We start from the raw sequence: 24,508 nt of genomic DNA, 5'->3' as shown, positions 1-24,508 counted from the left end.
TGGGGCTTTGTGCTGCAGCTTGGCTACTGGCTTATTAGTTTTAGTATAACCTTTTAAAATAGTATTTATTTTACCTGTAGACTTGAATGGCCTGCTTATTTTATCAGGGACAGAATTTGTGGTCCAGAATACATTGCAAAAAAAAACAAAACCAAAAATCAGATATTTGATTTTGAGGTTTACATTAGAATATGTTTTTTGACCTTGTCTTGACCACGTTGGGTTGTCCAGTTTGAAGTTCTGGAATTGCTGACTGAGAAACAGGATCCCTGGTTATTCCTCTGTCCCCTTTCCCAATGTGCTTTGTTGCCAAGACATTTCTTGTAATCTTTGCATTTGCATTTACAAATTGTTTTGTTGTGGTGAAATTAATTCGATGACTTAATGAAAGAAAGTCAATATTAACACTGTGCCGGCAATATACTTAACAAATACTTTTGTCTTATGCTCAGGATGTGGCCCAAATTCAGAAATCCAGCAATTCACTGAAGTTTGTGATCTTAGAAGGCTCTGGTATCTGGATTTATGTTTTTTTTTCCTTAACAATGCGATAAAGCTCCAGAACATTAGGCAAACTTGCTGTCCTAGAAAACATTATACTGTGCTTTTAATCTGTACCCAGTTTACTAGGGCTTGGAAGTTTCTATTACAAAATAGTGTTGTTTTCTCCCTATTTTTAGAGAGTTTCTCCTGTTTCTCTTATTTGAAGATATTTTTTGGCTGCGATGGCCAAACCGGCCTCTGAATATTTTAGAAACCTGTCAAGTCAGGCTCAGTGACTTCTTAGAGGGACTTGTCACATAAAAACAATAGAGTTGCTGGAAGTGCTCTGTAATTAAAGAATATTCTGTTTAAAATGTTGTCAAATGCTTGCTGTGCGGTTTGGGTCCAAATTCTGGAAGTACTAGAAGTTATTCATATTTTAGAAATACAAGGCCAGTAATTGGATATTCCTACTCTAAACAGGAAGACATAAATGAGAGCAAAGAGTTTATGCTAGCTTGGGTTTTTGCTGGGATTTTCTGTTTCATCTCTGTTAGAAACTCTAGGGCTTTTATATAAATATATTTATCCCCGTCTGAGACATGTGCAGCTTGGTCAGCTTGTCTGTCCAGGAAAGAGTCTGCAGTAAGATGGGTATTTCCCTGTTGTGGCATTTTAAAATCTAGTTCAGTCTGTTTAAGATATCCCAGCTGGCAATAAAGAGATCTCAATTACTGTACTTGGCATTATTTGCTGAATGAGGTAATTCCTGTCCTAATTTCTCTGACTTGACCATGAGACTCTTCCATAGCAAATGCCTGCTTTATTTTCTTAGCTGGAGTAGCTCATTTGTTACTCTAATGCTTTTGTCATTGTCAAGAATAAGATGATGAGGGGGGAAAAAACCAGCAGAGGAGAAAATTACAACAGTCAGCTGTTATAGACACTGATTTTTCCACATTCCCATTCCTGGTGGAGATTATCAGCTGACCATCTCGGAGCAAATTTTAGCAATTGTGTCCAGCTGATGCCACTGTGCAAGTTTTCTGACTGTATCCTTCATTTCTGTCCCTCCCAAGAATTCTGGGCTGACTGATGAATTTTTGGAGACTTTCAAGGATCCATGTAGGAAATGCTGCTGTTTGGGGTAGCATCACCGGAGATACGCTCAGGTACTTTGGCAGGACAAAAATCAAAATTCCATGGCCAAAAAGAATTATCTGGTGCCCAGCAATTTGCTTTATAATGGCACATGAATCCTTTGCAACATCCAGTGGCAGGTGGATGATTTTGGATGGTAGTTTCGATGATGATTTAAGCTGGATTGATATGGACAATGAAGCCTCCATCAACACTCCACCTCTTTCCCAGCTAAGCATTTCCCTTCGTGTGTCCTGTCCCTCTGTTCCATAGGGCCAGATGTGTTAGGGAATCTACTGGGACTCCAGGCTGGTTTATCCCACAGAGATTGATTTGGGATTACTGAGACCATACAACTTGTGGCTTCATAAACGTTTCTGCTTCTGTAGGTTAGGAAACAGCAGAGCTCACGGCATGAGTAGTCCTGAAAGGGAGGTGGGAGAGGCAGTAAGTGTGAAGAGTGCTGTTTTAAACGTGTTACACTGCAGCCTTGATGTGGAAGAAGAGGCTTTGTGGCAGAATATTTTTGGATTAAGCTGTGGTGGGTCATTCCTTTCATAAATCTACATAAAAAATTTGATTAAAAAACCCTGGCTTTGGTACTAAAACCCAGAAGCCAGAAAAACAAGCGACTTTTTACTTGAATCTCTGGAGCTACACAGGGGAGCTTTTCAATATTTATTACACCACTTTTTTTGAAAAATTCTGTTTTCTAACAAGCAATAGTAACTCAGTTAGCCCTCTGAACCTTTTCCCTTTCCCCTCACTGGCCCATATGCTCCTGGGTTTCCAGATGAACAAATATAGAAGTGTTTCAGATACGCAAATCTCCCAGGAGCTCCTTCACCACAGTCACCTGACTGTGCCAGAGCTGAACACTTGTGTGTCCAAGTTGTTGTCAAACTGATAATTTATCTGAAATGGGCAGAGGCCCAGCAATGCCTCCAATCAGACTTGCCAGGAAATCTGGTGGAAATGGGATAGAGGGAAGAGACTGAATGGAAGAAGATTTTTCTATTCCAACACCACTAATTGCGCTCCCTTTTTAGGAGGGGACCTGTCTGTTCACTTAAAAAAATATAAAAAAATCTTGATTTGCTGTTTAAGAATGGTTCTCTAGCTTAGCATAGATCTCATCTGGCTGTGAGTTTGTCTCCATGTTCTGTTTTTTGGAAGCAAAACTCTCTAAAATCTACCCAGGCTTCCCCTTAGGGAAATATTGGCACCTTAATTCTTGATGTTCCTGTCAAATAGCTCTTTAGGAGAATTGTCCTTGTGTTCAGTGACATGAAAAGCTTTCTGTATGACTGTAATGTGAACTTCTTAAAAAGATTTACTAAAACTTTTGAACTTAATCTGGAATATAGGTGGAAAGTAAGAAGAAGTTTAAGTCAGTGGTTAACAGGAGAATCCATACCTTCCGCTTAAAATGAATTGACCTAATTTTTTTTCTTAGAGCACATAAACACTAGTAAGGACCAAATAGTAGCACATCTTGGAAAGAGGCAGGACCAAAAAAAAATCCTCCTTGTAAAAAAAAAAGTAAGGAAAAAATGCCTGTTGGTATCTCATTAGAGACTTAAGTTGTAGCATTATTATTATGTAATGATTATTATTCAACCTTCTATGATTTTTGAGGTCCCTTCAAATGCTTAAGTCAATGTTGGAGAGTTCTGGGTGTTTTTTAGACAAAATAATTGTGCTTTTTAGAGCAGGATTTGCTCAGGCAAGAGGTTAAGCCTCCATGGTTTCATTCATGGTGTGCTGTAGAACTTGTGTAATGTACTTCCTTTGACACAGATTTCAGATGCCAACTTCTTATTTTTTAAAACAAATATTGATCACTCATCCAACTTGTCTTCTAGTTTTAGGATATTTCTGTGCTTTGCTAGTTCCCTGTAGCCCCAAACATACTGGCATGATGATGTTCCTTGACAAACCTGAAAAAGTACCACTTTCTGTTACTTGTTAATGAAACCTATTTTTCCATTTTTCTGCTGAATTTTGCTGGGTGACTTCGGAAAACTTGGTAACCAGTGTCTTGACTGGTCGCTGGCTTTTGTGTGTGTGTGTGTCTGTAAATAAAACTCACCCTTAAAATTTCCTTTGTGTGGCTTTTTGTCCTTTTGTCTCGGTTCTGTGAGTGCTTTGTTTGCTTTTTTGTGTGTGTCTATATGTGTGTTTTGTGGTGATGGCAATGTTTTGGAACGATGCTGTGTTGGCAACCGGGTCAGAGAATAATACTGGTGCAAGTTCTCAGGTTTGCCTGTAGGAGTGGCTGGCAGGTGGATTTCAAAGACTTTCAGGAAGCAGAAAAGAAAATTTCCTGCCCTTCCAACACCTGGAAAAATCTTGATGGACTAGCAGTTTTCTACTTAAAGAAACACTAGGGATAAATACAGTTAACTTTGCCCTTTCTAGCAAACCTAATTGCATGTTGTAGTGAAGTACCACAGTTTTCCACCTCCAAATACAACCCAGCATATCCTCTTTAACTCCTCCCTATGACGTGATTTGGCTGAGTCTTTGTTTGGCAACAGCGTGTGGGTTTCTCTTCAATCATTCTTTATGATGTAGTTCTGTATTTTCCACACATCCTTCCAGGAGTGTACTCCTCAGAATCACTTCCACATGTGAGCTTTTCATTGCCTTCCACCCTTCAAAGGCGTCCTCTCGTAGTTCCTGGTGGCTTCTTGTGTTGTTGTGTTCTGCTTATCTTCAGAGCTTTCACGTTGCTATTTTTCAGGCTGTAAACATCAGTCATCTCAGTGCAATTATATTTGATGGTTTTATTGCCTTTCCAATATGGAGCAACGTTTCCTAAGCATGACTTCCCTGCATGTTGAATAGCATTCACCCAGCTCCTTTCTTGGCTGTGCTCCTGTGTATTGGAGGTGGATTAAACTTTGGTGTTGATAAAACAGCCTTCTATAAAAAGGGTAAATTTATTCAAAACAGCAGCTCGCCAACAAAATAAATCCTTTTCAGACTGTTTCTTGAATCTTTCTGTTGCCCTGTGGACTTTGTGGGCTTATTCTTGCTGTAACATCCTTTAGGAAGTTGACCTGTGTGCTCGTGTTCAGGTGTGTTTGAGAGGTAAGTTAAATGGAGTTTGTCATCTCTGCCCCTCCATTGTATAATGCTGGCACTTGTTTGACTTCCTGAATCACCTCACTGTGATCTACTCAGACTTGTGGCTTTTTTTTTTAAATTGCTTTTTTATAGGATTAGTTCTAATCTATTTTGGGGCTCTGAAAAGCTCACTGTGGGTTTTGTAAGTGCCGGTGCTGTATGGGAGTGCACAGCTGAATGCTGAAGGCAGGAGGTTAACAACTCTTGCAGTTACAAAGGGCAACTGATAAACTAATAAAACTAGTAAAAAAGTGTGAATTCTGCCACATGAGTCTCCCAAAGAAGAGTCTGTGCTGCACTGTAAAAATTCATGCAGCCACATCTTAAATAAACTGTCGAACTGGTTCATACAGTCGCTGTGTGTGATCTAAGCAAGGATTAGTCAGCAGCCTTGTTTCTGGCCATTTCAACTTTCAACTTGACTTTGATGTTACATCAGTCAGGTTCTGAATCCTGTGATGGCAGAAGAGACTCTTGCTGGTGGGAGAGTCAAGGGGTGCAGGCTGGTCTGTGATCACTCCAGCTGTGTGAGAAATCCATGTGCCATTTCTAACACTGGTGTTCCTTTATATCATCCTTACAAGAGGAAGTGAGTGAGGGTGGGAGGGCTTTGTTGACTGGCAGTTCCCTGGGCAGCATTGGAGAGGGAGACAAAAGAATTTGTGGCTTGGTAAACAAGGATATGGAGCTGGATTCAAAGGTAGGTTGATCTATGTATGATGTTAATTATGTCATAACTTTAATACTTTCCTGGTATTGATAAAGTGTTAATAGAAAACTGAAGAGAGTTCAAGGAATGAGCTGATTTGCAAACATAAACTTGCAATGTGAAATGAACGGAACGAAACTAAACTTAGTTAAACAAGGAGAAAGCAATTTACTGGATTGATCCTTCAACCAATGACCCTGATAAGGATATCTGGTGGGAGAAAATGAAATGAGGTTTATTAGCTGATAGATGACCTAGTGAAACTCGGGCTAGAAGGGTTGGAAATTATGAACAAGAGGAACTAAGCTTTGGAACAGGGAAGGTGGGAGGCGGGTAACAGATTCTTGTAACATCACTTCTTCCAGGATATCTTTCTAAAGTAAACTTTGGCCTGAATTACAGCGTATCAGTTTGTTCTATAAAGCAGCAGATGAGGTTGCCTCCTGTTGCAGCAGAGGAGATCAGAACACGTGGTTGTGAAAGGGAACAGATATGCATGAATCTGATATCGGTATTAAGGTAAAACTTACCTGCTTATCTCTGTGACACACTGTGTTTGAGCAGAGGGAAGCGAAAGGACATACAGCTTGTACCACTCTGAGAGGGAGAGGGAGGGTCAGAAAGACTTGTAGCAGAGGGAGGACAACCTATAGAGGCTCTTGCAGCAAAACAACTTAAAAATTGAAAGGTTAAACATACTACAGAGGATTCTCATGTTGTTATTCTGTAAGGCATAGATACAACGTAATACCTAACAGTTTTGTTCAGCAATGCTAAAATCAAAGCAAACCTCACTTTTGGCCTGTAATCTTAATAATCGAAGGCAGCAAAACATAACACTTCTCTATTTTGAAATAAGAACAAGTTTTAGTACCAATGATTTGTATGAGAAGATAATTTCAAGCACTGCTACTTGAGGGAGGCAAAAGAGGACAAGAAACCTGAGGAGCTGGTACTCATATTTAGGAAAGCAAAGATGTGTTGATTTAACATGAAGATAATGAGAGGACATTTACATTTGTCAGTTAAGTTATTCAAAGTAAATATTTTCAGTTTAGTCAGTTACTTCAGAATTTATTGAATATAAATTTAAGCTTGTACATGTAGAGGCAAAGAATAAATTCAGTGCATATGGAAGAGGAGACAGAACCCTTGAAGACAGCTGAAGAGGCTCTAGCAGATTTTCTTTAAAAAACATGGCACTTGAGCACCAGATGAGTGACTGAGAAAAAAACACACACAAAAAGGGTATGTAATTCTCTGTTAAAGTCAGGGCAAGATAGTGCATGAGACTGTAAACCATGTTCTGAAGTGAACATTGCAGAAAAATAGGAAAGAAGCAAAAAATACTTATATCTACTGTGTAGTGTGTGAGCCTCTGAAATATGTGATTCTCTTCTGTTCTAAGCGTGTTTGCCTCGTTGGGTTTTTCCTTGTGTGTAATCAAAGGTCAAAGGCTGGACTCGATGACCTTGGAGGTCTTTTCCAACCGTAATGGTTCTATGACCTGGAACAGTTTCCCTTCTTTGCTGGCTCCTTTGGCCTCTTTTAAGCAGATAATTGTTAGCTCTAGTTGATGATTTGAAATTCAATTTCCTACTGTAGTAGTGAGTGGAGAAGCGTGTGTACGAACTGAAGTGCTTGGCGAGGTGAGGCAGGGACTGCCACTCCGGCTGTTTGTTTTGGGTGGTTTGTGCCTGCTGACTTTTCTGTGGCTCCCCATTTAGCACTATTGTTTCTGGGTGCTGCATAGGAACTCAGCTGTCTAAACTGGATTTGAAATTCCACTTATGAAAGTTGGTTTTTATCAGAAAGGCTGTTTTTTTCTGATAAGCTGAGCTTTTACACTGGCCTTGCTAAACTCCTAATGTGTACTGACTCAGTTTAAATGTTCTACCTGGTGCTGAGTGGTGTTGCAGTGGTAACTGCGAGTGGGTTAACTTAAACCAGAAGGGACTTAGAAGGGTTTTTGAGGATGTTGTGTTTTACACTTTCCCTGTGGGCATTCCATGTATATCATACTTGTTAGTAGAAGTTTCTCTAAATGCTTAGCGAAAGAACATTATCTCAATTTCTAATACTGAAAGAAGGCAAGAGTGACCATTGTGTGCCATAACAAAGACCCAGTTCCTGTAGAGTCCTGTCTGGAGCAGGGCTGTGAGTGGCTCCAGATGAAGAGTAGGATTAGGGCCAACAGTTACTTTCAGCTCAGGGACTTCCCAAGCCAGATATGGCGGTAACCCTCAGCAGAATTCCTGTCCATGAACTGGTCCTACCTCTCTGCAGAAACCACATGGACTTCCAGCCTTCCTGTTATCTGGCAGGGAGTTTCCACAGCCTTCCACCTCATGTGTGAAGAGCTGTGTTGTTTTGAGCCTTTTAGCCAAGCTTTGTTGGATGTCCCTGTGACATTTGATGATTTTGTAGACCTTGGTCCTCTCGCTTTTCTAAGCTGAAGAGTACCAGCTCACTTCATTGTTCCTTAAGCAGAACTCATTGCCTGTCTTGTTCTGCTGGGTGAAACTAGAAAGTTTTCCATTTTCTAATAAATTTATTTGCTGGGGATTTGTTGGATGATATCCAAGCCATCCTCCGTACTGTTCAGGAGCTGTAAATAATTATGAGCATTTGTAAGTGGTAACTAAGGGACTGCATTATTAATATTTGGCACAAGTCTCCTACTTGCGGAAATAAGATCATCTAAACCTACTTAATCTTTTTTGTGTTGGCATGTGGACTGTCTAGTGATCCTTTCTAGGTCCACTGGGATCAGGATGATGCGTGGGTCGTGGAATGTTCTCTTTTGGAATAAAACAATGGGTTGGAAAAACTTCTGGTTGCAACTGTTAGTCAGATGTCCCTTGGTTCTGTTTTGTATCCTCTCTTCCTTAGGAGGGGAAGGTGGATGTTGCAGGGTGGATCTTTGATCCAACCACAAGCTGTCATTTAAAAAAAAAAAAACTAAAACCTGCAGCCTTCATTTTTATGAAGAGTCCTTTTGTGGTATGTGTGGCTGTGGTTTATTGTGGTGGGATTTTTCCTGAACAAGTTTTCTTCCTCAATTGCCCATGTTTGGTCTTGGCAAGATTTTTTATCTCTTGTTTTTTGTGTGTGGGTTACACACTATTCTTCCTCACTTGTATTTCCTTTTTTTTTTTTTAACAGTCAAGATGTCTGCATAGCATAAGGACCCTATTAAGTGAATTCCTGGTGTTCCCTGATCATTCCTCTGCCTTTAGTAAGGGCTGTCATGATTTGGGAATGTAAAACATAAAAGTGCTCGTTCAAACTTGACTGTTGATTTAAGTTAAAAATCATAGATTTAAAAGCCTCTCTGGAAAAATGCAAGTCCGAGGCTTGCATCCAACTGCACCTCTGGCAGCTGAATGCCTCAGGTTTGGAAATTTGGTGGCTCTCAACATCAGCATTAATATATAGATGCACAAAAAATGACTATGTTGTATCAACCATTTCTGTAAAGGGCTTTCCTACTGCTGTAGGCCTTTCTCAGGAAAATAAAGCTTACACTCCCACTGAAGCAGTGACTGCAGAGTGGATAGAAATACTCCTCCACTGTGTCTGTGTGCTCACAACTTGTCATTCACAAAAGAGCAAACTCCTGAGCAGTGAAAATGTCACAGTGCAGGTGTGGATCAGTGGAAAGGTTTCAGCACACCTTGTCTTGCTCAAACCATGGCGGGATTTGGATGTCAGAAACAAATCCTGCAGAAGTGTTGTAAATATCTTGAAAGTGCAGAAGGGCTGTGACAGGGGTATTTTAACCACCTACTGTTGTTGAAAGGGACTGTTCTACCCTATCCCCTCTTCTGACACGTCTCATCCCTTTGCTTTGAGCTGCTCCTGGGTATCATCTGACCTTTCAGCAAGAGGGTTGAGATTTTCTAACCCCCCAGAAGACATTGCTTTCTGTCAAGTTTTTATTCAGCCTGATGAATTCAACACACTCTGTACAGACAGGCTCCAGGGACTCCGGAAAAGTCTCTGCTGGAAGGGAAATGTGGGGGAAGAGTGACAAAAGAAGAAAAAAGGGAGTAAAGCCTTCCCTTCGGCACTAAGATGTTACATCAGCTGTTCTGTGGAACTTTGCTGGGAGGTTTTTAACAGCTCTCATGCTTATCCTGAGCTAGACAAATGCAGCTTTCTCAAAGCCATATAGCTGTTACTGAGGTCCTTGCCAGTGTGCACATGAATGTAAAAGACAGGAAATGTTCTGTGTGGTTTCTCCCCGAGCGATCACTCGATTTGCACCATCAAGTCTTACTTGGAATGCTGTAATTTGAAAGCCTCAGAAACAAAAATGTCCTACATGCTGTGTTTAGTGAAGTGCACTTTGTGGAGTGTCTGGGGCTCACCTTGGAGATGTCACATTGCACAGAAATTCCAGTTTACTCAAGAGAGGAGGAAACATAAAAAGTAGCTAGTGCTGTAGTAGAGGGATGTCACTCTAGAGTTCACTGTGTGGTGCGATGACACATCTAACTTTACTTTTAATGTCCTGTTAAAGGACTTCTTTGAGTTGTGATTTGGTTTCACAGTCACTGGAAGCTGATGGACATCTGATGTGGGACTGCAGGGAGCTGTCCTGCTGTTCTGCAGCAGTGCTAAGAACTGCTCTGGGCTGGATGGGGAGTCATCAGCTACAGCAGTTCTGCTCACAATGTGCTGTATCAATATTAGTGCTGGCCCGGGGGCTCTGGGGAGCTTGCCCTACTTCTCATATCCACCACTGCTGCAGTTCCAAGTGCTTTGTGTGACTGAGGAGCAGAGTATCGAATAATGCCCCAGTGTGAGCTGTCACAGCTCGGAAATGCTGCCTTCCTCAGCCTCAGCAACAAACAGCTCATTTAAAAACCTGGATATCAGGCGTGGGGGAGGTTGTTACTTCAACAGGACTGATAGTGGCACGTGTACCTTTTCATCATATTTGTGGCTTTGTGTGTTTTCCATAGAACATACAAGGGCTAAAATTGTCACAGTATCACAGTTTTCTGTGGTTTGATTTGGATTTAACTGGCAAACAGTGTGACTTCAGGAGACCAACCCGCTGAGCTTATTTATGTCAGTGTTTATTGTTGCTCCACCAGCAAAGGGACTCCAGGTGCAGGGTGAGGCGATTTCCATGAGTGGGTGTGGGGAGAGGTTACTTTCTAAAAACCCGAAATCTGTAAATAATTTTAAATTGTAAATTCTTCTATTTCCACACATTAACTTTGTTGACTTAATACATACAGTAGCTATGCCATCTTTATATGTTCTTTGGATTTTTTTTTTTTTTAGCAGATTCCTATATGCTCAACAAAAAGCTGTCATGCCCTACTATCCAAAAACCAGTGGTGTAGTGGGAGAATGAAAATTAAGCTGAGCCTCTAACGTGGTACTGAAATAGTCTTAAGGAAGAAATATTGATGTTCATATGGGTGTGATGCATATGTGTTTGACAGCTGATTTTGTGTGAAGTCCAAAAAAGCTTTTAAGGAAATCAGTGGGGAAAAAGGAACCTGCCAGTAATATGTGGGCTAGAGGCAGCTGGAGTGAGGAATACCCCAACTTGGTTTCAGGCAGAGTGAGAGTATCTTCCTTTTCCCAGGGCTTGCTTTTGGATGGAAAGGGAAGTGACAGCCTGTTGGCTTTTCTTTGTTGGGCTGGCGGTGTTGGGACAGCTCCTTCCAGGCAGAGATGGAATTCAGCAGGACCAGAGGGAGTCTGCAAAAACTGGAAATGAAAGTATCAGCTGTAAATAGAGCCACCTATAAGTAGAACCGACCTCCTTGTGACATTTCTGCCCTTTTGTGTCAGTGTTTTGTTCCCTGAAGATACAAAGTATTTAGTTGTACTTTGGCAGTAGATCTCTGAATGAAAGGTCTCACACGTGCCAAGTGCCTTTGGATTTGCTGTAGTAACAATGTGACTGGAAAACAGAATTAACTGTAAGCAGTATCTCTTAAAGAGTATTTGGATCGGGTGATTCAGCTCAAAACAAAGCTCAGGAAACTAGGATTGTCACCTTAATAAATGCACTTTGGAGGCTAAAAGAAGTGTGCAGTGGTTCAACCTATTCAGCTGAGAAGTGGCTAACATCCCATAATGCATAAACCTTAAAAGTCAAGTGAGAAAATATTCCTTGTGTAGTATTAGTCATGCCAGGGCTTGAACGTCCTGTCTAGTTTGGATGTCTACAATGCTCCAGTAAGAGGAGGGGAGAAGAAAAGCGAAAACCTGACGAAAGCCAAGAAGGATTTGGTGACTAACTAATGAAGGACAAAAATAGTGCTTTGGCTGTGAGAAGAGTGAATCGAGTTAAAGCTTGTTCCCACTTGAAAAATTTACATCTAGACATCCTATTGCAGGTTATATTAAAATACAAGTAGTAATTATAAGGTTGAGGAAGAAGCCCTGGATGGGATTCCATGGTGTGCCAAGTCACTGCTGGGACTGGGTGGGTGTTGGAGTGGGATCTGACATAGAGCTTCTGCCTTCGGGGAACTGTTTTGCTAAACTGTTGTTTCACATGGATACCTTTTAAAAGGTGCATTTCTTAGAACTTCTGAGAGGATTTTACCTTCCTGCCATTGAAAGACAACTTTGGAGATTATGAACCACAGGAAGTGAGGATATAGGAGCTTCACTGAGCCGCAGTAAGGAAGTTAAAGTGCCCAGATCATATCACAGTTATACTTACAATGGACAGTTGGGCTTTGGGGCATTTATGCATCAACTTTAGATATTTAACTGCGTGAAACGTACTTATTCATTTTGGGTAACTGAAGGGTTAAGATATCTTTGAAACTTGTATCTGAAGCATCTGTCTGCTAGAAACTGGTGCTCATATTTAGGAGTCTGATGAAATCTGGAAGCAGAAAACTGCATGTTTTGGACTGCAAGTGCAAAAAGTGGGCATTCCCAGCTGTGAGTTCCAGATGTGCTGATCTGTAAGTTCCCGCTGTTGGTGTGACATGAGGAGTGAGTTAAAGAGCTTACCTACTTGTTATCTTGTGTGCTTCTCCTGCTCCGGAAACGTCAGTCCAAGTTGTGTACAGTCCTCTTACGCAGAAATTTCTAATCTAAAAATTCTGCCTTTGAAGGCGACTTTACAGTGCAGCACAAGATAAGACATTTTGTTGACAGATCAGAAGTAATGTGTACAACTTGGGAGACTTCACAGAACCACTGGCTCCTCAACTGAGAAGGTTTTTGTTGTTTTTTGGGTTTGGGTGTGTGTTTCCGATCAAAGCACGCTGGAAGTACATGAGCTACTGAAGAAATCAACAATAACTTTGATTAGGGTTTTACTTTGAAGCCCATTAATGCTGGATAATTGATATACTTGCATGGTAGGACAGATTTCCCTCTGTCTTTCACACACCCCCAGACTCCCACCCCCTCCAAAACCCTTGGGGATGGCTTAGGGTTGACGAGCAAGGATTGCATTCAGTGGATGTGAAACAGTATGTCCTTCGTGTATTGGAGGCTGGACCTGGCTTGGAAACTCAAAACCACAACTAAGTTTGTATTTCAGTAATTGAGGGAGGAGATTTCATTTGTTGTGTTTGGTTTTGTGTTTTTTGTTTTTTTTTTTGTTTTTTTTTTTTTTTTTTACTTTAGCTGTGGGTCTGTCATTACTAAAAGAACAATTGATTTTGATGTTAAATGAGTTGAATTAGATAACTGGCCCGAAAGACTTAAAATTTCTGTTGTCTGTAAATTTTAAGTCTTCTCATCTTCCCCAGTGTTGGAAATATAATACCTTGTTTCTTCCCACACATACACAAAATCTTCTGAAGGACTGGAATAAATGAGAATTAAATACAACACCCTAACGTAGATGTTATGAACTTACTTTACCAGCATTTAACATCAGTGGACCCTATTTTTAATTAAAATGTAATTTTTACATTTTTAAAGTAAAATGTAATGTAATTTTAATGTAAAATGTAATTATATATATAGATGTATTTATTTATATTTATAGATCTATTTATATAGATATAGATGTAGATAAAACCTGTATTACAGAAATTCTGGGGTGCTGTATTTCTGAAGCAATATTTCTGAAGCATTTTCTTAAAATATGTTGGTTTGAACTTTTTTGGTTTTTTAAATAATTAAAACACTTGTGAAGTTGAACTCAGTTCTTTTCCTACAAGCAGCTGCTCTCAGAGTAACTGATTTTTGTTCCATTTTGGTCGTATCTGTTTCCAATGAAATCAGTCTGGATGTTTTTGATAGTAGGACTTCTTGAAATAAGACATCCAAAGGCATGAAGGAGTGTTCTGACTGAGAGTGGATCTTTGATAGTCATGCCTGGGTGTAATTCTTGGTGTAGTTTTTCTTACTCTTCGCAGGAGCTCGGCTGTTACCTCGTGCAGGTTGTGTGACAGCCCTCCATGATGTATCCATCTTGACATTTGAGATCAAATATCAACATGTGTTCCTAGAATACCTGCGGTGTTCTCAGTGTGTCTATAAAATGTCACAAGGCACCCAGTGAAATGTTTGCAGAGCTCTGAGGCAGAACTCAGTGGTTCCTGCTCCAAGCAGGGACATCTGAAGCGCTGGTTGATCTCACTCTGTCCACTGTGGCTGAGCTTAGGAATTCCTTCAGCACCAGTACGGTTGTACCCAGTATCTGCGCTGTGAGGACTAGTATTTGTTACTCCCAGAAGCCTGTAGAGGGGCTGCAGTTTGCTTTATGTGTAGAAATTTCAGAAATCCCTTCAAACCTGGTCTTCCAAGAAAGGCAGGTCCCTTTTTGTTTTCCCCGTGGAAGCAGTTTCTTGAAACCTGAGGAGTGCGTGTACTGGCGGATTGATCATTGAAGCAGGCCAAATTCCTTTGGTAGCAGCAACATGTTAGCACTGATTTCCGAGAGTGTGCATCACCACCTCTTCACAAGGGCTTGATTAGTTCCCTTGTGATGTTTCCTTTTGATGGCTGCCCAAAATGAAATACGTGAACAGGCCAACATAAGCTCACTTCAAAGAACGAGAGCTCAAAGAGTCTAATCTTGGCTGACGAGAAGCTTACACCAGATCAAGCTTTCAGTAATGGTTGCAAACTAGCAAGCTTTGTAGAAACACTCTTGCAGCTGGGATTCACTGCGTAGGTGCAGAGGCAAGCAGCCTTGGGATGTGAGAGGAAATGGAATCCCCCGTGTCTGAGGGTCAGCTGGGCAGTCAGGATGCTGGTTCTTACGACAGCTCAGCCTCCAGACGCGGTGGTTGTTCCGTAGCGTTGTGTGTTAGACCTTTAGCTGTACCACCAGAGGTAGACACCAGTCCCCTGCCGGGGAGGGAATTGCTTCATTCATAGCACAGATAGGTGGTCTGTACAGGTTTGACTCCTGGAAGTGACATGAGTTGGCTTTGGATTTGTTCCAGTTTTCATCTGCTGCTGTGAAGATGGTCCGTATCTCCATCCATGGGCCTTCCCATGGGACTGGATCAGCCTTGAAGGACACGTTTATCTGAGTATGAGCTGGGATTTTTGAAGGTTGTTAAATCTGTTGGGTTCTCTTTCAAGAACAAGTCTGTTTTCCTTTCCTTCCGTGCTGTCTGAAGCTCCATACTTAGAGGTGCAGACAATCCAGCTCCAGGGAGGAATGACTAATACACCTCATGAGTGTGCTGCCAACCAGGGGGATCTCTGCAGGCCAGAGGAAAGGGTCACCAGGAACCTTATAAAGAACCTTAAGAAGTTAACAAAGGGAAATGTCAAGTCCTGCACCTAGCGAGGAAAAGCCCCATGTCCCAGTACAAGTTAGGGACTGACCAGCTGGAAAACAGCTTGGCAGAAAAGATCTTGGTGGTTCATGAGCTGGCAGTGATGCCTTTGCAGCAAAGAAGGCCAACAGCCTCCTGGATTGCTTTAGGAGTCATGTTGCCAGCAGGCTGAGGGGAGTGATCTTTCCCATTTACTGGGCACTGCTGAGACACTTCTGTGTTCTGGGTCTAGTTCTGAGCTCCCCTGTGCAAGAGAAGGTTGTTTTAGTTACCACTTATCCTTGGTTTTGAGACAACAGAGAAGTCCTTCGTTAAAATAGCTGGAAGCAAAAGTTTTAGGTACTTTCCCTTATCAACAAGGAGATATAGGAACTGAGGCCCCTCTTGATTTGGAATTCTCAGTGTTCTGAGAATGAGATAAAATGCAGCATATTGTCCTGTGGCTCCATTGCCACTCTGACAGTCTGGAAAACTGTGAGGTGATGCCATGAGATCTGTTCCATCTTTTCTCAGAGATGCTGCTGATGAACAGTCGTTTTTGGTGTGGGGGAGCATGTGGACTGCATATTGATCTATTGAGAAACTGCATGTGGAGTTTATCTTCTGTTCCTTGGAGACTTTTTCCCCCTAGGTCAAAATTGTTTATCTTGCAGCTTTGTGGCTCGTTTAAATTCACAGGCTTCTTCCCTCCAGCCTGCTACTTTTTCCTTAGGAGACATGGGGAGCAGCTGTTGGAAGACAGAGTGGTTTGAGTAGTCTCTGCCTTCTCCAGAGCAGGGTATTCCTCTTGTGAGGGGCTGGGGGAGCTGCAGGAGGATTTTGCATCACTGCTCTGTGTGTGTGGTGGGGTCGAAACATGAGCTACTGATGTCAGGAGGAGTTCCAGAGCTCAGATGTGGATCACAGGGAGCCAGGGGCACATGCTGATGAATGAGTGGTAAAAGGGTGACCTCAACAAGCATACCAGGGTAAAATCACTTCTTTGCCCCAGACAGCAAGGTGTGATGTATCTGCATGTGAAAGGAAGCCACAGGGCTTTTTGTCTTCTGGGAGTACAGAGTGTTCTTGCAAATAGTATTGGGGAGCTCAAGGAACATAAATGTACCATTAAAACAAAACAGCATCAATGTATTTGGAAAATATGAAATATTCTGACAGCTGCTCCTTAAGTACTGAAGGAAAAGGAAAATACCACTGCTTTAGTTCAAAGATCTTCCAATGATTCCTAAGGAGTATTCCATAATAAAGATTCTGATGTAGGAACTGCTTGTTACTTGCAGCAGCCATGCCCACGTATGTCTGTCTGCGTCTTGAAATCATCACAGCGACTCTTGCAGCCGAAATCTCCCCCATTATTGAGTCCGTGAGCATCTGGAGCCTCCAGACTTCTGCAGCGCCTCTTGAAGTGCTGTTAGTGAAGATAAATAACCAGTTTAGTACTAGTTTGTGCTGTGACAGTGAACTCCGGCGATGGAATGCTGCTGTGAAGGGAAGTGGATGATTTCCTCTCCGTAGCTGTTTTTGCTTCGGTCCTTACGCGCAGGGACAACGAGTATCTTCTCAATTGCTTCTTCAGGAAACCACGCCACGGTTTTCCTCTGCCGTTGCGAAATGGTGCTTTTTAAGCGTGAGACATTTCTGATTCATGGAGTTATGAGTTGCATCTCTCGTGCAAGAATATGTTGGAGAGAGATGACTCTTGCCTAGGGGGAACCAAAACTGATGGGCCTTGTGCAAAGAGGTCTTGACTCCCCGGGTGGGTGCTTGGCACATGTAGTTGACCTACTTTAGCTCTGACCTTGATTTGCTCAGAGGTGTTTATGTACTCGTGATCAGCTTTGCTGCGTGATTAAGCTGGCCACGTGTTAGATAACTTTTTTTTTTTTTTTTTTTTTTTTTAATGAGGGATGAACAGTAAGATTTCTTTTTACTGTCTCATTAGCCTTGTTGCAGGAGATTGGAGAAAGATGGAATGCCAGGAAGGGGAATCCCGAAGGAAGTAGAGTCCCAAACAGGCTGTAGAGAGAAACTGTCATGAGATACAATGACAAAATATCGTTTGATTCTCATCTACAGAAGAATTTAATCAGGAAGTGGACTACATGGCAATTTTTCAAGTAGGTCTCTGGAGTACTTTGGCAACAGGCTTGGCATCATAAATGGAAGATTTGAACTTTGCTTATATATATATGGGTAACTTTTGCATTCCTTCTCATAGAGAGTTTTTTTTAGCCATTGAACATCAAGCAGCTGGAGGCTGAAAAGACAGTAAAATATTCAATTTTTCAGGGTTTTAAGAGAGCCTTGCAACAAAACACTTATCTGAACTGTTCACTATTTAGTGGGGCATGCTGATTTTTGCTCTGATCATTGGGTTGACATTTTCTTAACTTTAAACCTCGTTTCAAGAGACATGCATTGTTCTTAGCTCCTATAATGCTGAAATGTAGGACTGTGTTAGAACTGGGATGAGCATTTGGGACATGGTAGAGAAAGGACTGACTGGAAAACAAATTGAGAATTCTGCTTTTTATGTGTGGGTTTTTGTTTTTTTCTTGAATGGTCAAGACTTAAAATAGCTGCTTTGAAACTATCAAAATAGACAGTTATAGTTTAAAATAGCAGCACAGTTGAATGGATACTTAATTTCAAGATTTTTCTTTTCTATAAAACTGATTTGAAATTTTTGTTTGAGATGAACAACATTTTTTTTTTTTTAGCATTACTGCACAGTGACTTGTGCAGTGTTCTGATTATGAAGCTAAAATGCTGACTGTTACAGGCAGTCTTAAAGGGAAAGGACTGTGTTAAATTTACAAATCCTTCCCCCCCTCTTTTTAATTTGGTAATTTCAGTTCATCCCAGCCTTTTGTCTGAGTGGTTCATGAAATATAAAGCAGTAAAATGAGAGTTCAACATATAGAGGTGTTCAGAAACTTGTGAAAGTTAATTGTGGGTGGTTGGGTCAGAAATTTCAGAAAGTACTTGTTTCTAGCATTGTTTAGTGCTTGGGATTTGTGTTGGGTTCCAAGAGGGGATCATAAATTGTTTGCTGTGACAGTGCTCTTACCACTGGATTCACAGGGCTTAGCCAGGGGCCACACTAAGTTTAGCTATAACTAATTTCTGCACATCAAATGAGGCTGGAGATAATGTTTTTGGGTCTAAACCAGGCACAGAGAAATGGCCAGTGACTGTGGTTTAACTGGTAAAGCAAGATGCAGTAATCTCATACCCCACAGTAACATAATCGTGTCTAAAGCTGTTGGGCTGCTTTGGGTAAGAGGAACAAAGCAGACAAGGAAAGGCTGACACGGGGAGAAAGCAGGGCCTGGTCTGCAAGTAACTGTAGGAGTGTGAAAGAAAGCCTTGTAAAGCAAGTGTGATTATGGATTCAATGGCAGTTTATGATTTTATTAAATTTGTACTGGTTTGGCTTTTGTCAGTGAACTTCTGCTTTGGCCTCTTAACATGCATGAACCAACATGCCTGGACATTCTCAGAAGTGGAAAAGGAGGTTGTTTGGGAAAGGACCACAGAGAAGTTTTTGGGTGAGGTGGATGATGTGCCCCCAGGAGAGTTTGGAAGCTCTGCTTCTAGAACAACAGTGATCCTCTTCAGAAGTTGGTGGTATGAAGGCAATGACTTGCCTGACCTTAGACTGAAGAGCTGCAATCCTGACTTATTGCCATAATAGGACCAGTGAATTAGATAATTTACACTTGTGAATGTCTGAATTTGCTATTCTGGCAGCACTGGAGAAAATGATACCACATGATTTTGGATTTTGTGAGGTTTCTGTTGGCTTATAACTCATAACCTGTCTCTATGTGTGATTGAGTAAAATTGGTTATAATTTGGTCATGTTGACAGAACACTGGTTGTTTGACTTGTGAGCTTCTGAGAGTGTCATGGGAGCTGCTTGTTCTGTGTAATTGGGAAGTTCTACTGTTGTCACAGGTTGGAAGGACAGTCAGGATGTTCACAGGTATATTAACCAGAAAACAATGTACTCAGTAGACCTGCAAAGTTTTTTTGCAGGAGGAAGGCATAGAACAGTTTTTAAGTCTTCCATAGTAAGTTTTGCTGAAAAACTTGTTTTGTGACAGCAATCTGGAAAGGAAGGGCAACCACCTGCAGCCCAGCCACTAGGTTTACAGTATAACTGGGAAACACATTTAAGGACTTGAGTAGTGATATGGGCTGTGGATTTTATATAAAACTTGAAGCCTGCAGAATAGAGCACTACTTAACCCCCTTAACTCAAAAATGCCAGCTGCTGTTACAGTGGAAAATAAAACAGTAAGCCAAGCCCAAACTATCTTACTGCTTTGGCCACCTTAAAATAAGGCAGTCAGGAGGGAAGGGATAAGTCTGTCTTTTGCAGTGTGACAGCAGTTTAAGTTGTTCTGGCATCATCTGACAACAGATGTGTTTGTGACTGTGAGTGTGTGATCGTTGATTATGAGCAGAGGGGGTTTATGCAAAGACCAAAGAATGATAAGCAGGATCCAAATGGAAGTGATGCTGAAGAGATTCCTTTTGTTCCACAGCTTGATCCGTTGGAGACACACATCCCAACATCTAACCCTCTTGCTGGGTGGATAAAGCTTCCATGCTTTATAAAGAAATGAATATTTTATCCTTGAGTAGGAAACATGTATTGCTGTTGTAAACTGTGTCTAAAACATTTGTTCTAAACAAGCTTGTTTTGAAGGTGGTTTTTAAGCTTGTTGGTTTTCCTCCCATTCAGGTTTTTGAGAGTATTTGACCAACAGAATATGAGGCATGGAAGAGTTCTAAGGTGATCAGCTGCTTTGGGCTGAGCATCATCATCTTTGTTCAAGTGGATCTAGGCTTCCAAACAGGCCTTCAGGTAAAAACTCTTCTGTTTCACAGCTGATGCTATTTAGAAATTAACTTTTCACAGGGTTTCTTCCAACAATATAATTATTTGCAGTCTAGAGGATTAAAAAAAGCCTATGTTTTGGATAAAAGAGCCAAGTAGATTAATTTGCGCTTTTAACTAGTCTTCTTAGACCATTGTTGGGTTATTAGGATTTTTATTTGTGGGATCTGCTGTGATGGAGGTGTTTGATTTCTATGGAAATCTGCTGAATTCTGCTCCATGAAATTCAGTGGAATTATAACTTTTGAAGCTTGTGAACTTTGATAATATGATCTTCAAATGGAGAGACATGCTATAACCAATGTTCCCAGTCAGCAACATTTCTGTTAGGTAGAAATAATTGGCTGGCCAGTTAAAATAAGAGTAAGCCTGGTTTGGTTAAAGATCACACTGACAGTTCTTTAAAAACAATTGTGTGGAGTGATATGTTTTGAGAATGGTCATGATTTGTGTGCAATATTCAAACCACTGGTATATGGAAAAGGAGAAATTGCTTATTACCTGTTTTATGGCAAAAGGAAATAACAGATAAAAACCTGTGATTTTCTCAGTTTTTAAGAATGCTAAGTTTGAGAGAACTTTTTTTTGATTAAAAATATGTGAGTTTCTGCTTTTATTAACGCAATGGTTTTTTGGTTGGTGGGTTTCTTTTTTGTTTGTTCTTTTTTCCCTAATGTTAGACAGTCCAATGGCAGACCAAAGGATGGACATATCTTCTACAATTAGTGACTTTATGTCACCAGACCCTGCTGACTTGATCTCCAGTTCCCTTAGCACTTCAGGAATGGATTGTAATAGGAAAAGAAAGGGAAGCTCTACTGATTATCAGTAAGTTGGATTTCTCTTGATTTAACTCTGCTAAAAAGGGGTGGTAACACAACAATGCAGTGTGGGAGGCTATAGTAATATTTATAGCCATTTTTAAATAACCTTTCCTTGACAACCTGCCTTAAAGGTTTCAATAAAGAAAAAAGCTGCTATGCACTAAGAGGACAGTTCAATATTTAATAATTAAAATAAAGCTGTCATCTCAGTGCAGCTGGAATTGAGGGCTATCAGGTGGGGTAAGGCTGAGGAGAAAAGCTCTTGGCTGATGGGGGGGTGGAATTAGTGCTGATGAAAAGTACAGTGTGAAGGTTGATTATATTGACCATTGACATAGGAAAAAAATGTCTGACTAGTGGAAGGGGAAGGTAATAAATTTATTGAAAAGCAGAAGCAAAACTAGGAGTTGTTCCTTTTCTTCACCTATTTTTTGCCTATTTAGTCACTTCCTATCAGTGTGCTGCCAGCCTTTGCCTGATGAAACTATTTTGGTCCCTCAGTCAAATATGAATCTGAATAGTCTCTGGTTTAAGGCATTAGAGCTGCCTTTCATTTAATCAACTGGTTTAATCTTGTGTTGGTTCTCGACTGTGGGCTATTAATCCTGGCACAATAAAAACCTGATTTCTTCTCGGTCAGTAGTAGAATGTGGCTTTATTTCAAGAAAGCTGCTTTCTCATTAAGGGAAGCTTGCTAATAACAGTGCTCAGAAGCACTCTCCAAGCCACAGCTTCTCTCCTGGGGCAGGTGTTTGACATAAAAAGAAATGCCACCAACTCTGCTTTAAGTAGTGAAGGTTGTAGTAGAGTTTGCCAGATTTCCAAGTGTACAATATCTCCTGCACTAGGAACACCAAAACCGACCTACTTACTCCAAGTCACTGTGCAAACCCCTCCTATGTGTTGTAACTTAACAAAGTCTGGCTGCAGGGTGGCTTGGGAATGGACACATCCATTATTCATACGGCCACAGAGTCTGGTTTTATGTAACTTAGCACAAATTTTATCACTGTGGGCTTTGGAGTGTTGGCAGTTCTTTTTACAGGGAGGGGTAGAATTTTTAATTCATGCCAAGTATGACAGTGAAGAATTAGATTCCCTGTGTGTAGGACTTCTTTTTAGGAGACCTTGTGCACAAAACTTTATGCACTTTTTTAAAGACCACAAATGTACTGCATAGGTACCTTCTCTAACGTGCCTTTAGTCTTCTTGAAAACTACATGAGTCCCTCCAGTTGAATTGACTACTACAAAATTCAGTGAACAGCCTCGATCTTACCAACTTCCTCTTCTCTAGAGAAAGGATTTCTCCATCTTTATTCCTCTGGGTAGGAAGCATTGCTCAAGTCCTCTTTTCCAAAAGACAGCTTGCTCTTGTAAGTTATAATTCTGCCCTTTAGGTTTTGTGTGCTTTTTTTTAAAAAAAAGCATGTGAAAACACTGTTTCCTTGAATCCTCAGTGAAGTAAGTTTACAACAGCTGGAGTCGTACCACAGTTCATGTTGTTTTGCAAAGGAAATGGTGGCTAGTAAATGTTCCTTTTTTGAAGTAGAACTTAAGGTAGATTGCCTTGATCCCTCTTGATATATGGATGGGTGGATAAATGCTCAGAAATGCTACTGTTCAGCTTTTGCTGCCTGTTAACAATTTATTTTGTACATAAATTTTCCCAATGTACCAGTGAAGCCAGGGAGTAAGTAAGGCAGAACCCAACTGTTTTAGTGTGGTTCTTTGTTCACCTCTCAGGTACAAGCAAATGTATTGATCAGCTGCACTTTCAGCTCTCTTTTAATTCTTTCCCCTGCAACTCCTCCAGGAAAATTCCTGCCCAGCCTATTGCTGTCACTTCAGCAAAGGCTGTTCTCCACCGTGTTCTGTTTCAGTCAAATACTACAATCCAAGACCTTATGGCCAGGTCTACAAACAGTTCATTTTTTTTCGTGGGACTAATGTTTTCAACTGAAATAATATATGATAAGAAAACACACTATCCTGATGCATTTGTAACTTACCTTGTGCCTCTTTTAGATTTTGCTTTCTGGTGTTTTTTTTTTTTAAGGCTAAAATGAATTTGGTTACAACAAGCATCCTGGAGCTAAAGGGGGTATCACAAGTGCTGTTTAATTTAGTTTAATTGAGTGCTTTGAGCCAGTGGCTCACACAGTAACTCAGGGGTGCAGATGGAGACATGAAGAAAACACTGAGCATTATTCAAACTTCTTTTTAAAGCTAATCACAAATATAACTGATCTAAGAGTGCAGTGAATGATATATGAAACACTACCATGTTTCTTTTTAAGAAGGCTTATGTCCACTGTTGAATACGAATAACTAGTGTGTTAGTGGCTGAAATGAGAAGACTTTTTCATAAGGCTTTTATAAAACATAGCCTCTTATAATGGTAAAGCTCAGTGGTATTTCAGGTCACTTTACAGTCTTGAAGTGATGCCAGCAGTTAGTGTGCATGTAGAAATTCTGTTTGATCTCCTTATGATACAACAAAGTCTGTGTAAAGTTCAGGCTTGGGACTTCAGTACTGACTGAAGCAAAATGTGCATCTGTCCTGCTGGACAAGAATCATCAAAACCTGAGAAACTTGGGATACTTTATTTTTATTTTTATGTTTTATTTCTGGCCTTAGAGTCCTCTGAAATCCCATTTATCTAACCACAAGGACAACACGCATAAAACACAGATCTTTCCTTTCTGAAGATGAAACAATATCTCAATGATTTGCATAACATAATTTAGGTTAGTTGTTTTACTAGTTTTTCCACATTAAGTGTCATGAACTATGCTATCTTTTCTTAAAAAGCAGAATTATTCTTTCAGGAAGTAGATTAATTTGAACAAACTCATTTCTTTAGAATACCGCTCACTGCTATTGTCCTGTTTTCATTGTGCTTTTCATTTCAAATAGAATATGAATTATTAGCTTGAGCATTTCAGCAGAAAATGTAAGACATTGTTCTTATTTCCTATATATGGTGTACTCTATTTTTCTTTCTTTTCAGACTCGATGGCTTTCCTTTTGAGTAAGTATAAATATTTTAGTAATTGGTTTCACTCGAAAAAAAAGCTCAGCGTTTTTCCTTGCCTTTCCCTTCCACTTACTTAAAATTTGCAGGTAAAAATTAAAACAGAATGAGCCAGGCCTAAGAGAGTCCACTTAAGCACAGTTGTACAGATTTATATAAATCCAAACATTCTCTTCCTACTTATTTTGTCTAACCAAAGACATGCAGTCATAGACATTCAACTTTTTTTACCAAATCCAACTGGGAGAACTTACGCTTTCCTCTCCTGCTTATTTCTGTGCATATGATTACAATATTAAAATGTAGTAAGGGGGATCCTTTCTCTTCCCTTTCTGTTCTTCATGCCTCCTTCCTTTTTTTCTTTCATGTTGACAGAAAGGCAAGCTGAAAGTTGTACCAGTTTAAAATGTGCCTGCCTAGTTTCATGCAATCTTTCTCTCTCTCTGTGCACATTTGGCCATCTCCAGTGGTTTGTTGGTCTAGATTATAACCATCCTCTATCCCCAAATCAGCTACCATGAGGCAAACTGGGGA

The 24,508-nt window shown here is 40.6% G+C and overlaps 1 protein-coding gene across 8 annotated transcripts in view; it reads left to right on the top strand.

The window, feature by feature from the left end:
• Positions 1 to 24,508, top strand: part of ARNTL (aryl hydrocarbon receptor nuclear translocator like) — a 51,093-nt gene that overhangs the window by 4,880 nt on the left and 21,705 nt on the right. For 2 of the 8 annotated variants that reach the window (XM_032692335.1, XM_032692333.1), the window contains exons 1-3: positions 17,121 to 17,321; positions 19,958 to 20,080; positions 20,794 to 20,941. In XM_032692335.1, the coding sequence (XP_032548226.1) occupies positions 20,802 to 20,941 (140 nt within the window). In that variant the 5' untranslated portion in view covers positions 17,121 to 17,321; positions 19,958 to 20,080; positions 20,794 to 20,801. Of the gene's footprint in view, positions 1 to 17,120; positions 17,322 to 19,857; positions 20,081 to 20,793; positions 20,942 to 23,950; positions 23,972 to 24,508 lie in introns of those variants that run through there. The other 6 variants (XM_032692334.1, XM_032692332.1, XM_032692331.1 and 3 more) reach the window with 5 other exon arrangements.

The sequence above is a fragment of the Chiroxiphia lanceolata genome, chromosome 6, assembly GCF_009829145.1.
Source record: "Chiroxiphia lanceolata isolate bChiLan1 chromosome 6, bChiLan1.pri, whole genome shotgun sequence".
NCBI lineage: Eukaryota > Metazoa > Chordata > Aves > Passeriformes > Pipridae > Chiroxiphia > Chiroxiphia lanceolata.
This window is presented reverse-complemented; position numbering and strand designations above follow the sequence as displayed.